The sequence below is a fragment of the Siphateles boraxobius genome, unplaced genomic scaffold (assembly GCF_051911475.1).
Source record: "Siphateles boraxobius isolate OS27281-9 unplaced genomic scaffold, OSU_SipBor_1 29, whole genome shotgun sequence".
Classification (NCBI taxonomy): domain Eukaryota; kingdom Metazoa; phylum Chordata; class Actinopteri; order Cypriniformes; family Leuciscidae; genus Siphateles; species Siphateles boraxobius.
Window position 1 is genome coordinate 2273076 of NW_027508908.1, and position 14942 is coordinate 2288017.

The 14942-nt window shown below is 38.8% G+C and overlaps 2 protein-coding genes across 2 annotated transcripts; both read left to right on the plus strand.

Moving 5' to 3' along the window:
• The first annotated feature begins 659 nt into the window (after positions 1 to 659).
• LOC143753549 (uncharacterized) lies at positions 660 to 2652 on the plus strand. The gene is made up of 2 exons (XM_077245948.1): positions 660 to 738; positions 1805 to 2652. Exons 1-2 carry the CDS (start codon positions 712 to 714, stop codon positions 2177 to 2179), a joined length of 402 nt encoding a protein of 133 aa, XP_077102063.1. The 5' UTR covers positions 660 to 711; the 3' UTR covers positions 2180 to 2652.
• A 2145-nt stretch (positions 2653 to 4797) lies between these two features.
• On the plus strand, positions 4798 to 6563 carry LOC143753550 (uncharacterized). The gene is made up of 2 exons (XM_077245949.1): positions 4798 to 5696; positions 5857 to 6563. Exon 2 carries the CDS (start codon positions 6001 to 6003, stop codon positions 6451 to 6453), a length of 453 nt encoding a protein of 150 aa, XP_077102064.1. The 5' UTR covers positions 4798 to 5696; positions 5857 to 6000; the 3' UTR covers positions 6454 to 6563.
• The last annotated feature ends 8379 nt before the right edge of the window (positions 6564 to 14942 follow it).

A 14942-nucleotide genomic window follows, 5' to 3' on the forward strand; every position in this document is an offset into this window, starting at 1 on the left:
GGAACATCTGACCGATGAGTCACATGATCAGTATCACCAAGAAATAAAGCAGAATCTTAAATACTTTTGTTTTAGTGCCATTATGTATAGTTTATGAGTAATGGTGCAGTTATTAAACAGTATTTTTTGGCACATATACTGTAAATGTCTGTCCATCCATCTACTTTCCAAACCACTGGCCGTATGTAGGGTTGCAGGACATTTAAATGATTCTTATACTAAAAGATGGAAGACTTGTAGTATTATGAGAGTTATGAAGGAAGTAAAAATAATAAAAAAAGACATTTGCCTCCAGTCTCCCCAAAACTCAATGATCAACAAGAGACCTTCTTCCTGTAGAGGTCATGGGTTGTCATTCACAACAATGACAATGTAATCTCGGTGAAACTGAAATTCATGTATCAGCTGTAATGTAGATCTTTATCACAGTACCATCACCAGATGTAACACATACATGAACAACATATAAAACAAAACATACAGGGAAATCAATTGCTTTTGAACAGAGAATATAAGTCCGGTGATTCCCATTTTCTCTATTACCTGGATTTTGTGAACAAATGCATGGCAGCAGTTCCTGTAAATCCTGGGTTGGAGAGAACGAACCCTTACAGGGCAGGGCTTGCAACAGGGAAGATAGGTGCATTCCCAAAACTCTCTCTATAAATACATGCCAGACCTGCACTGTGAACAGAAGCAACTCAAGGCAACATGACTACAGTCATTTACCCAGCACTGGTGAGATGATTTTAAATACATTTTGTTAAGTTAAAATGTAAGATATATGTAAGTATATATGTACTATCGTTCCAAATTTTTGAACGATAATACATATATAATTACATGTATCTTGTGTACATGTATTGTGGCTTTGCACAAATAACCAAAGTTATTTAAATATTATAATGTATTGTAATGGTGGTTATAATTAAGTAATCATGAGACCATACACTGCATTATACTGTAAATTGCACCACAAGGCAATACTTAAAAATACTTTATAATGCATTATATATAAAGGCTTTAAGTGAAGTGTTCTTTCGAAGCCTTTATATATAATGCATGATAAAGTATTTTTTAATCAATTAATTATTCCTTGTGATGAACCTTATAATGCATTGTATGGTCTCATGATTACTTAATTATAACCACCATTACAATACATTATAATATTTAAATAACTTTGGTTATTTGTGCAAAGACACAATGCATGTAATGTACATTATGAATAGACCTACCTTTGTAAGGCATTATATAAAAGCTTTAAGTTACCGAAGTCTCTTGCTCACCAATATTTGATCAAAAATACAGTAAAAACAGCAATATTGTGAAATAATTCAATTTAAAATAACTTTTTTTTTCTGTGAATATATTGTAAAATGTAATTTATTCCTGTGATCAAAGCTGAATTTTCAGCATCATTACTCCAGTCTTCAGTGTCACATGATCCTTCAGAAATCATTGTAATATGATGATTTGATGATCAAGAAACATTTCTGAATATTATCAGTGTTGACAAAGTTTTTCTCAGGATTCTTTGATGAATATAAAGTTAAAAAGAACAGCATTTATTTGAAATAGAAATCATTTGTAACATTATGAATGTATTTACTGTCACTTTTGATCAATTTAATGTGTCCTTGTTAAATAAAAAAAATAATATTCATTACTGAATCTTACTGACCCAAAGTTTTGAATGGTATATATTAAAGATGAGTTCTTATGAAAATTCTCCCTTTTTATTTAGTTTTATTGTCATGAGGTGCCCTGCATTTATTCACTGAATATCCTGATTCTCTCTCAGACTCCAAACCTTTTTCAGCCGGAAGCATGTGGACTCCGGCAGTGTGTGAAAGGAGACACCGATCCCCTTCCTGAGCCGTTTGGAAATGCCACACACACTGTTCTCCGGGCTCAAAAGCAGATTTCTTCAGGTCCTAAACGCTTTTTGGTGAATATCTTTGATGGCTCTAAAGGAGTCAAGGTTGCTGTTTCTGTGAGGAGCATCGATACCATCGGGAAACTACAGCAGAAGGTCCGGAAGCTGAAACCAGAGCTCGGAGGCTGTGGGAATCTGGTCTACAATGGGAAACCGGTTCAGCTGCAGCAGACACTGTCTGAGCTCCAAGTGAAGCCTGGAGCCATGTTCATCACCTACCAGAAATGTGTTGGAGGTTAAAAATGACTTTTCTTGTCTTCCCATTTCTGTTTACTTAAGCCATCAGATTATTCATACTGTGGGACTCATATAGTGCATATGTGCCATGTGTCATATATCAGATTTGGACATCATCTTACTGAATTTGTATCTAATGATCTTAATAATATTTGTGACCTACAAGCCTAAATTATTGTTTATGTAGACCAATATATTTTATGTTTAATAAATTTCTGTGAACACCAGTTATAGTACAATGCAATTTTGTTGTTTTGATCATTATAAATGTGGAAAATAGCACAAATAAAGAATGAGAAATGTACAGTATAAATCCATGCTATTTTTTTACTGTTATATGACTACGATATTTCGAGTTAAAAAATTCATTAACAAAGATGTGTAAAATGCTTTTTTGTATTGCTTCTAATTCTAAACAACAACACAACCAGCCGTCCATGCAAGTGAAAAAAGCAAATAAACTAACAAAACAGAAAGCAATCGTGTTTTGAGTTGTGATAATGCATGAGCAGACTTACTTTGTGACTGTGAATGCGCCTTGATTATATTATCCAAATATTATAGGCCTAATGTGCCATGTGTCATATATCTGTCAAAGGTTTGTACACATTTTACCGAATTTGTATCTAAAAAAGTCAAAAAGTATGTATATATATATAAATATATTTTACATCCTTTACACACACACACACACACACACACACACACACACACACACACACACACACACACACACACACACACACACACACACATTTTTGTTTGTTTTAACTTAATTGATCAATTAATCATATTATAAATGTAAAAAATATCAAAAGTGAAGAAAGAAATAGGCCTATAGTGTAAATCCACACTAAATACCACATGGTTTCTAAATCTAACAAACAACAACAATACAACCAGCCAAGTCCATGCAAGCGAAAGTAAAAGCAAACAAACCAAATAAAACAAAAGCAGTTGTTTGCAAATGTTTTGGTAATGCATGAGCGGATATTTTTTCAAGCTGTCATTGAACTTGACTGATGCCCAAAAAAAAATTACACTTTTTTTTTTGTCTTGTGTTCTGTACTGAAGCCACAGGAGGTGATGCAGCAAAACGGTTTCATTTTCAGTCTGTAGCTACACGGAGTTTATCGTCCAGAATTTATGGGAAAAGAGATAAAACGCCAAATACAAAATAACTAAGAAAGGCACAAGAAGATGGCTAAACTATCATGTCATGGCTTCCTAAAGCATTAGCATATAGTTTTGAACTGCAAGACAAAAGACTGCGATTTTAAATCTTTCACAAGTGTGTAGCTATCTCATAGCAGTCACGTGAACACAGCGTTTGGTTAGTTTCGTGGCAGTGCCAGATGGTTCTTGTTAATCACGTGTTTGGTGAGAAACAGACGTGTTTACTAGAGACAACGGTTCTTTCCCAAACAAAGTTTCTCTTTCTCTTTTTGATTGCAGGTAGTTGGCTATCAACAAACAATATCAGATTTTCGGATCGTAGGCTATATAACATATAGCCTAGAATATATCATGGTATGCAATGGTTTGAATATTTGTTTATCTCAAAATTGAAAAATATTTGAAGGCTAGATTTGAATGTAGCTATTATTTACATTTATATTATTAATGTTAATAATTCACTTATTTAATTTATTATTTTATAATAAATAAAATAGTTAAATAGTTCAAATTAGTCTGTCTTAAAATGTCTTGCTATGTTATTGCAGTTGGTAGCCTACTCTGAATTTAACCTTGTGAAAATATATATATATATTTTTTTTTTGAATAATAGTGAAAATAAAGCAGTCTTGGGTGTCTTCCCTTGGTTCTGTGACCAGGGCCCAACATTAGTGCTACGCCCCAAGGCCTATATGTATTAACCTAACTAATGTTGCGTTAACTAATGTTAACCTAACCTAATAGTTTTGTCTTATAGGCTAAAAATGTTCGGAACATATGTTACCTTTATGTAATGCTTTTAAATATAATAAAGGACAAGATGCGAATTAAGGTCTGATAAGACTGCCTGAATGGACTTAAATTCTCTGACTTCTCGACTGACTTCCGCGTGCACGCGCATGACGTAATTTGATGACATCGGTGCGGCCAAAGGGATTTATTGTTTTTGTTTCCCTTTCGTTTTATATTGCGTTTTGAAAAAAGACTGCTCTAAGACAATAAATACACTGTTGAAACTGTTTTCTTGCTTTCTTGACACTTTGTTGTCATTGTGCAACTTGGGTGGAAAAGACTGCTTACAAAATGCTAAGCGCAAACAGCGCGAAACTTTATTTATTTACTCATTTTTTAGGCCAATAAAATAAAATAAAAATAGTCTACAAAACAATTCAGTTTTTCTCAAAACATTCTGACAAATAATGCTTATCCATAGGCTATAAGGATGCAATAAATAAATAAAATTAAATGAAAATGAAAGAGCAACACAAACATAAAATTCCTTTGACCGCACAGATGTCACCAAATGACGTCATGCGCGTGCACACTGAAGGCATCCTAATTTCGGCACCTGTTGTGTGGTGATGAACTGTAGGCCTACAGGGGCCTGTTTCAATAAGGAGGTTCAACCAACTCTGAGTTAAAACTTGAACTCTGAGTTGACTTACCTTGAGATGAGAAACTCTGATTTTTCGGTTTCAGAACAGCTGAAATGAGTAAGTTCAATCAACTCTAAGTTGACTGACTCTGAGTTAAGCGCGTGCACCACAACTATAAAAAGCCATTATCAATGGAGTGCAGATATTATGAGTCACCATGGTAACAGAGCCACACAAAAAGAGGTCTGCATATTTCTCACCAGCAGTACGCAAACTTTTTTTTTAAGCAACAGGGCAGCAGCGGCAAGCGAGATAGTTTGGGAGAAAATAGTTGCTCGAGTCAATGCGTAAGTTTACATTTTAATTACTGTTATACAGTGTTGGGTGTAATTACCAAGTAATCTAAATACTGTAATTTAATTAAAGGGATTACTCTTAATTATTCTGTAATATAAAGTAAAATATGATGTCATTGCATTAAATACTGCATAGACTATAGAACAATTCTGTATAAAACAATAGTGGATTTAACATAACATTTTTTAAAGGTATATTTTTTAATGTAACCTTCTGTCTCTACACACTTTGGTCAATTCAAGAATAATTCATGCAATTGAATATTGTTAATTTGAAAGCATTAAAAGTGCAGTTTATGGTCTCTTTTTGTATTGTTCAAGTGGTTGAGGTTGATATGGGATTTATAAAGTAATTAGTAATAAGTAGACCAATACTTTCTAGAGATAGTAATTGTTACATTAATCTAATTACACTGTTGAAGATGTCATTTGTAGTTAGTAATTAATAACTATTTTAGAGTAACTTACCCAACTGTTATAATATCAGAGGTGAAACTGGAAGAACAGTATGTTATTCAACCTAATTTTAATTTTCATGTAGGTGCAATCCTGCAGCCATTAAAAGAACATGGCAGCAGCTGAAAATGAAATATAAAAACATAATTCAATCAGGTAAGGCTTGAGCATATCATGGATGTAGGCTACCTGACTTTACAAACATTTGACATATCCAATAACTAAATAGCATCCAGTGTCTTGCAGTGCAGCAGCATTTTTGACATAGGTCTAATTGACATGATTAAATGTTCATTCTCATTTGACTTCTACTCAGCCAACAGAAAGAAGGAAGAGGCTCGCAAAGATGGAGATGGAGATGCAGAGGAAATTGAGATCCAGAGGAGATGGAGATGCAGGGGAGATGAAGATCCAGAGGAGATGAAGATGGAGATGCAGAGAAGATGAAGATCCAGAGGAGATGAAGATGAAGATGAAGATGGAGATGCAGAGGAGATGGAGATGCAGAGGAGATGGAGATGGAGATGCAGAGAAGATGAAGATCCAGAGGAGATGGAGATGGAGATGCAGAGGAGATGGAGATAAAGAGGAGATGAAGATGAAGATGGAGATGCAGAGGAGATGGAGATGGAGATTCAGAGGAGGTGAAGATGGCGATGCAGAGGAGATGGAGATGGAGATGGAGATGCAGAGGAGATGGAGATGGAGATGCAGAGGAGATGGAGATCCAGAGGAGATGAAGATGAAGATGGAGATGCAGAGGAGATGGAGATGGAGATGCAGAGGAGATGGAGATGGAGATGGAGATGCAGAGGAGATGGAGATGGAGATGCAGAGGAGATGGAGATACAGAGGAGATGAAGATGAAGATGGAGATGCAGAGGAGATGGAGATGGAGATCCAGAGGAGGTGAAGATGGCGATGCAGAGGAGATGGAGATGGAGATTCAGAGGAGATGAAGATGAAGATGGAGATGCAGAGGAGATGGAGATGGAGATGCAGAGGAGCTGGAGATCCAGAGGAGATGAAGATGAAGATGGAGATGCAGAGGAGATGGAGATGGAGATGCAGAGGAGATGGAGATGAAGATGGAGATGCAGAGGAGATGGAGATGGAGATGGAGATGCAGAGGAGATGGAGATACAGAGGAGATGAAGATGAAGATGGAGATGCAGAGGAGATGGAGATGGAGATCCAGAGGAGGTGAAGATGGCGATGCAGAGGAGATGGAGATGGAGATCCAGAGGAGATGGAGATGAAGTTGGAGATGCAGAGGAGATGGTGATGGAGATGCAGAGGAGATGGAGATCCAGAGGAGATGGAGATGAAGATGGAGATGCAGAGGAGATGGAGATGGAGATGCAGAGGAGATGGAGATCCAGAGGAGATGGAGATGCAGAGGAGATGGAGATCCAGAGGAGATGAAGATGAAGATGGAGATGCAGAGGAGATGAAGATGGAGATGCAGAGGAGATGGAGATGGAGATGCAGAGGAGATGGAGATGAAGATGGAGATGCAGAGGAGATGGAGATGCAGAGGAGATGGAGATGGAAATGCAGAGGAGATGAAGATGAAGATGGAGATGCAGAGGAGATGGAGATGAAGATGGAGATGCAGAGGAGATGGAGATGCAGAGGAGATGAAGATGGAGATGCAGAGGAGATGGAGATGGAGATGCAGAGGAGATGGAGATGGAGATGCAGAGGAGATGGAGATGAAGATGGAGATGCAGAGGAGATGGAGATGGAGATGGAGATGCAGAGGAGATGGAGATACAGAGGAGATGAAGATGAAGATGGAGATGCAGAGGAGATGGAGATGGAGATCCAGAGGAGGTGAAGATGGCGATGCAGAGGAGATGGAGATGGAGATCCAGAGGAGATGGAGATGAAGTTGGAGATGCAGAGGAGATGGTGATGGAGATGCAGAGGAGATGGAGATCCAGAGGAGATGGAGATGAAGATGGAGATGCAGAGGAGATGGAGATGGAGATGCAGAGGAGATGGAGATCCAGAGGAGATGGAGATGCAGAGGAGATGGAGATCCAGAGGAGATGAAGATGAAGATGGAGATGCAGAGGAGATGAAGATGGAGATGCAGAGGAGATGGAGATGGAGATGCAGAGGAGATGGAGATGAAGATGGAGATGCAGAGGAGATGGAGATGCAGAGGAGATGGAGATGGAAATGCAGAGGAGATGAAGATGAAGATGGAGATGCAGAGGAGATGGAGATGAAGATGGAGATGCAGAGGAGATGGAGATGCAGAGGAGATGAAGATGGAGATGCAGAGGAGATGGAGATGGCCCTGAGCCTGAATGCTGGAAGGCCAATGGCTGAGGGAATTCCTGGAGGGACTTCAGAGCCAGTCACTCCCGAAGATTCAAGTGCCTTCATAAAATGTAAGAGGTCTGCATATGTGTTATTTTTTTAGGCTGTTTTTGATATTTCCATATATTTTACTTTGGGTTGGGTTTTTTGTTGCTCCCAACAGATTCTGATGGTAATATTTGTCTTTTGGGGCCTCCTGTCCCAACAGAACCCAAGGCAGTTGTAAATAGCCTACTCAATACACCAGAAATTGTGACAAATAGTATTATAAAATGTGCTCAACCAAATGCTCATCTTCACAGGACGATGAGGATGAAGAAACAGTTTCTGCTGCCACAGAGAGGCCTACAGAGGAAATGTTAATATTATGTGTCTACACATCGAACAATCTACACATTCACATTTCTTCACATTATTTATGTGGAGTAGCCTATAGAATCTAAGTTTATATCTAGTATAAACGGATATTCTTATCTCTCCCCCGTCCCCAGAGTGTGGAAGAACAGCAGGAGGAAGGTCCATCAACTTCTGGTGCACAGATGAACACAGTTCAGTGATTTTCAGTGAATGCCACAGTTTAATTATGTAGAATTTGTTTAGAACTACATGATGTAACTCTAATCTTCTGTATTTTCAGTTGCCAGTTAAGAAGTTATATAGACTTCATCTTATTAAAAAAATTGGGGGAAAAACAGCAATGAATAAATGTACCGAAAGAATGAATGAGGTGTTTAAACACCGCTTCCTCTTTAAAAAAGGGGAGGAAACCGAAATAAACTCTGGGCTTAGGAAGTAAACCTGCTCCCGACCAGGTTAGGTTCACAGAGTAAGTTACCATGGTAACTGACTCTGAGTATAAGTTACCTCTCTTTCAGAAACAGGCTTGACTTACCCTGCTTTCTCAGGTTTGACTTACCTCCCATTCTGAAACAAAAAACCCAGAGTTTCCCTCATTTCAGGGTTAACATACTCAGAGTTTTCACTTAACCTCCTTTCTGAAACAGGCCCCAGGTAAGCTATAGCCTAAATATCACAATACACAGCCTGCTCTTAGGGCGACCTCTGCAGTTAATGTTTTAAAATTTCACTTTGGGTAAAAATGAACTAGGCTACGTTGCCTAAATTGTAAAGACCAAAGACGTCCTCGACCGTAAGATGCTTCTAGATTATTTTTTTACTGACTATTACTATAGAGTGAGAATTGTTTCAAAGTAAGTTTTGTTTAGTGAAGTTAACCACAGTAGGCGTATTGCTCCTGTTAAAAAAATGTTGTGAAAAATGACTGTGATGATATTGACAACTCTAAAAGCCCTCTTAATATTACAAGCGGGGTCCCTCAAGCACTAGCGTAGCCAGAAAAGCGTCTCTGGGTGTGCATAAGAAAAACTTGACCCGGCGTAGCCTATATGACTAACTGAATAGACTGGGCTGATGTGTAAAACTATAGGCCTACTCAGGCTCGGCACATAAACATAATACCATATAGCCTAAATTATAACTCAGGGCTCAATATTAAGGCTTTTCATGTGCTTGTCGTTCGAACAAGTAAATCGGACATTCACTTGTCCAAGTAAAAAAATTGCTTGTCCAGAAAAAAATGGGATTTTTTTTGTGTTGTGAATACAATTTATTCTGAAGCAATATTCTCATCAGTGGTCAGTCAGCTTTTACATGTTTAAATCAGGATATTTTTGAAATTTTAACCTTTTATAAAGAGCATTTTTCCCTAATCGGTTTAAATATATGCTTCATCTTTCATTTCAAGTTCTTAAATTTGATCAATAAATTCAATTGAAACAATAAGAAACTATATGGCTCTTACCAATCAAATAATTAATTTACACTGAAATATTACAACTGCATTAAATAATGTTCTGAGATTGTTTTAAATACTTTTTGAATATACAAATAGAACGATAGCCTACTTTTACGAAACTAAACAACCAGTAGGGGGCGGCAGGTGACCGTCTTAATGAGTGAGTTATTGAGTCATTTCTTCAAATGATTCGTTCAAACGGCTGAATCATTCAGGAATGAGGCAGTTGTTTAATGGGTCATTGAATCTTTGACTCAACCGATTAATTCAAAGCGCTGAATCATTCAGTAATGCGGTTGTTTTCCGGTGAGATGCGCTGTGGTTCTACTGTGATCTTTGTTTTGAACTATTTTCGCTGCTCAAATAGAACAAAAACAGTCAATATTGTGTCTAAAATGTAAGTGACTTGATATTAATTCCTTGTTTATTGAACTGTCATATGAAATCAGTGTCACATTTTCAACTGTGATATGGTATTCAGAAGAGCGTAGAATATAGGGACGCTATAGGGACGTGCCCCTACCATAGACTGTAAAAAAAGATGGACGACGCCTCTTCGCTCTCTTCCCTTCTTTTACTGTCTATGTCTCTTCCATTGGCGAGAAGTGAAGCCGCCATTGTCCCCATAGACATCATATAGGTAGACGCCCTATTGACCCTTTACCGCATATTGGCACGGACGAGAATTGGAGCCGCCATCTTAAACCGGTCATCCGCTCCGCTCAGTGTAATCTGAATGGCAGGTGAAATGAGCTGATCAGCGCATTAAATTAATCATATCTCACTGAATACTGAACTGATTTTCACGCGGGTTTTTTTTTTTTGCTGCAAAGGTCATTCATATAGGCCCTAGCTATGATACAGGACACATGGTTCGGCGTATTTTAATATCCATAGTAGTCTTAACAGTAATATAATATTCTGATATAAGATATAAAGTGACCAGACACATTATGTGTGATGAAGGATATAATGTATTTTATAAATCACACACTATAAATATAATAAAGAAGCAGAAACAGATAGTTGCAGTAAGATATTTTAATAAGTTGAAGAAACAATTTATGATTTGTGACACGCACACACGAACAGACACACAAACAAACAAACACGAACAGACTCTCTCTCTCTCTCTCTCTCTCTCTCTCTCTCTCTCTCTCTCTCTCTCTCTCTCTCTCTCTCTCTCTCTCTCACACACACACACACACACACTTTCAGACACAGAACGCAGCCACCGAATCCACCGAACGCAGCCACCTGTAATAAAAATTGAGAAGAAGCTTTTCAACTTGTTTGCATCAGTAATTTCTAAAAATTAAATTCGGACAACATTAAGCCTAGGCCTATACCTTTTTTATTGTGTGTGGATGTGGGAGCCTATTCGGATTAACTTTAGACTGGGTACAGTTGAGACATAGGTACAGTTGAGACACCTTAAATAACTTGCGTGCGCAGCAAGCACAACTTGTGATTTTTGCTGTGCACATGCGTATTAGTGTCCTCTTTGATCCTGGGAAATTTGAACAACGGACGCATCTCCGATCCGAAGATATCGGCAAAAGTTTTTTTTTCTAAGATAAGACGTTCACTTTGCACACTCCACAATGAATAGCTTATTATCCTTATGTGACTGTTAAACGTAACTGGTGTCATCACAAACGTTATTCTGTGCACTAAAAACTGGCATATTTCATGGTATTGTGTCATGCAAGATCATTGCAAAATCTAGAGAAATGTGCGAGGTGGCCAGCGGGGTAAGTTGAGACACACGTGTCTCAACTGTACCCGCGATAGATTTCTATTAAGGAACACACTGTTTAGTTGTTCAGTGTTATGATAACAGGTTTAACGTCGTAATTAGCCAGCATAGGACGCAAATGAAAATAAAATTTGATATTTGTGATATTTAAACTGTGTAGCCTATTATTAATAAATATATTAAATATATTGTTTCTGTTTTATATATTTTAACCAGTGCTAATTTAAATAAAATGAATTAATTTAAATGGATGAATAAATAAACATGTTGCCCAATTGTTTTTTTTCTTTATTGGTCTTTATTTATTATATTTGCAATGAACATTTAGTTACCTTTACATCATTAAAAATGGGTGTCTCAACTGTACCATGATACTGTCTCAACTGTACCACATATGGGTACAAATATGTACAAAGTTAAGACAAAAAGCACCTTATTTTATGAGCTAATTGTGGAAAATATAAACTACTTATGGGTATTATTGATTGATAATATCTTAGTCTACAAGCTAATGAAATGTCATGTGGCATGTCATGTAGAAATTCACTTCTTTTCAGTATCTATTTTTGTGTGAAAAATCAAAACGCAAAAAAGTGTCTCAACTGTACTCAGTCTACCCCAAGGGTAGATGGAGTTAGTTAATAATGTAATTTTACCACAGGACTTCTGTAATATCAGTAGCCAAATCGCATGTGATAAGATATATGTTATCAATAACACTAGAAGTTGGAGGGGTAACTCAATTTGCGCATCGCTGTCATGCGTGTATTACATTGCTTCCTGATATCATGTGCGCAAACACAAATAACCTATAACAGGGCAGTTGAATGCTTATCTGATAACCTAGAAGCTCTTGTAATTATTACTTTAACAGTTACCCCACCTCTCCATGCCGGGTGAACACAGGCTGATGCAGTAAACAGCATTTCACAACGATTTCATTTCAGTAATAGCAAATATCCTTGCTCCTTCTCGATTATCTGGTAATATTCTATTCACAAAATACAACCAATACGGTAATGTTAAGACTTACTTGTGAAAAGCCCCCTTTTCGATGGTCCGGCGATTAGAACAGGAAAATGCTCCACAATGCTCTGGCATCTTATCTGCTGCCACGCAACAAAACTAATATGACCGGTTCAAGATGGCGGCCGGATTTCTCGGTTTCCCAGCGGCCAATAGGGCATCTAGTCTCTATATGATATCTATGATTGTCCCGATATGGCGCTGACATCTTGGGACTTGAGTCTGCGCAGTTGCGATTTCAGGACCAGACATGCGCAGTAGTAAGCAGGAAGTAAAGCCGCAAAATCAACGTCCCGCCCGCGATATTTTTTTTCGCAGGATGGTAGGGGAAGACTCATGAATATTCATTAGGGAACTCATCCCTGATTGGTCTTAACCCCAGTGACTGGTAGGTTTAGGGGAGGGGTTAGGGGTAGGTCATCAGACCCCCAGTGACGGGTAGGTTTAGGGGCGGGGTTAGGGGGTAGGTCATCAGACCAATCAGGCATGAGTTCCCTAATGAATATTCATGAGTCTTCCCCTATCATCCTGTGTAAAAAAATATCGCGTCCCGCCCTCACTCTCGCTGAATCAATCGTAAGCACGCGCCTCTGCTGCAGAACAACCCATTATGTCGGTGTGAAATAATTAATTATAGAAATTTAGATATTAAATTTAAAGCTCCAATCTCCTCAGTCCTCCAAAGATCCCGAAAAAAGTCAGTTGTTGCTTCAGTGACTACTTTGCTCAGAGAACCTGTCAATCACAGCTGTCAATCATGTACGCCACAGCGCTGTTTTTATAGAATCAAATAACTAACTAAAAACAAACTTATTTTAAAAACAAACACTTGAAATTACATCAGCGTGATGAAAACTACAGTAAATGACCGAAACTATCTTTGGAAAAAAGATACGTGAAGTGTAATTTAATTGTTTAGTTGGTCTCGCGTCTCATTGAATAACATGGGCAGGCGGGGTTTATGAGCTATACTAGGACCGGTCACCGGGGGGCGATTGAGACGTTTTGGCTTCACTTTTCAGGGCTTGTGCGACAGGCGTGGTCCCTACCAATATCCAGTGACACTGATTTGTCCCTGGCAATAATTTCAATCAAAAATTAAAATATTTCTAGGCCTATATATAACCACTGTTGCCTGGTTGGATCTTGTGGGTTTTATGTATCCTCCTGAGACCCTGTGACCTCATATGAGGACATCACATTTTTGGTTGTGTGCAGCATAATACTTAATTCTGTGTAAATGAAACATGTTTTTCACAAAGGGAGGACACTTACACTGCCATCTGGTGGGGTCAGAAGAGAAAATTTTAACATAAATAATTTAAAGATGGCGGAGAACACAGGTCACATGTCACGCAGCCACACCCGATTCACTCACGATCGCGCGCACTTAGATAAGGCCTACATACATACATACACACACTCTCTTTGTCTCTCTCTCTCTCTTGCTCGTCGCTCGCTCGCGATCGCTTACTCACACACACACACACACACACACACACACACACACACACACACACACACACACACACACACACACACACACACACACACACTCTCTTGCTCACTCGCGATCTCGCGCGCACACAAACACACACTCTCTTGCTCGATCGCGAATCACACACACTCCCGCTCACTCGCGATCGCGCGCGCGCACACACACACATGCTCTGTTACACAATTTCAAACCCCCAGGGCCTCAATGGCTGTGACCCAGGCCTGAGTGCACTCTGGCTGGGTAGTGAGTTCAATCTCCACCGTGGTGGAGCTCTGAAAAACATGAAACCTCCTGGAAAAGACGGGCTGATTTTTCTGAAAAAGTGCATTCCAGGCATGGCGCACTTGTCCTGGTTACAAAATAAAGCCCATGGTGATGTTGACTCTGAAGCCAAGCTCTTAATAATGACAACGTCCAAAAAGTTGTGATGGGTTCAGAGCTCCATGCTCTCAGACTTCCCTGGCCAGCCAGGGAGGGTGGCCCGTACTTGGCCAGAGTCAGATTCGCCTGCCACCCCTGGAGCTCCGTCTGGAGCAAAGACGGTCTTTTACCAAGCTTTTAAAAATGACAAAGTCCAAAAAGTTGCGGTGGTCTCAAAGCTCCAGGGCCTTCAAGGCATTGACACAAGCCTGAGAGAGTGCACTCTGGCTGGGGAGTGAGTTCAATCTCCACCGTGGTGGAGCTCTGAAAATCATAAAACCTCTACGAAAAGACGGGCTGATTTTTCTGAAAAGAGCATCCCAGTCATGGCGCACTTCTCCTGGGCAGGAATAAAGCCCATGGTTTTTACCGTCTTTACAATAGGCTATAATGTATGACAATCGCGGGATATGGCAAACATAATCGTTAGTGCGTGTGTGTGTGCACGCGCGCAAAGACCACTGAAACTTATTAAAACATGATTTATAAGCCGTTTTCCAAAAAAGGAAAAAAAGAAAAGAAAGAAACTACCGAAAATACCCACAAGGACAA

Bases quoted from the DNA above. Each gene is read 5' to 3' on its own strand.
- LOC143753550 (XM_077245949.1), top strand. From the start codon at position 6,001: ATGAAGATGAAGATGAAGATGGAGATGCAGAGGAGATGGAGATGCAGA.
- LOC143753549 (XM_077245948.1), top strand. From the start codon at position 712: ATGACTACAGTCATTTACCCAGCACTG. The intron at 739-1,804 runs GTGAGATGATTT...ATTCTCTCTCAG, and splicing joins CAGTCATTTACCCAGCACTG to ACTCCAAACCTTTTTCAGCC.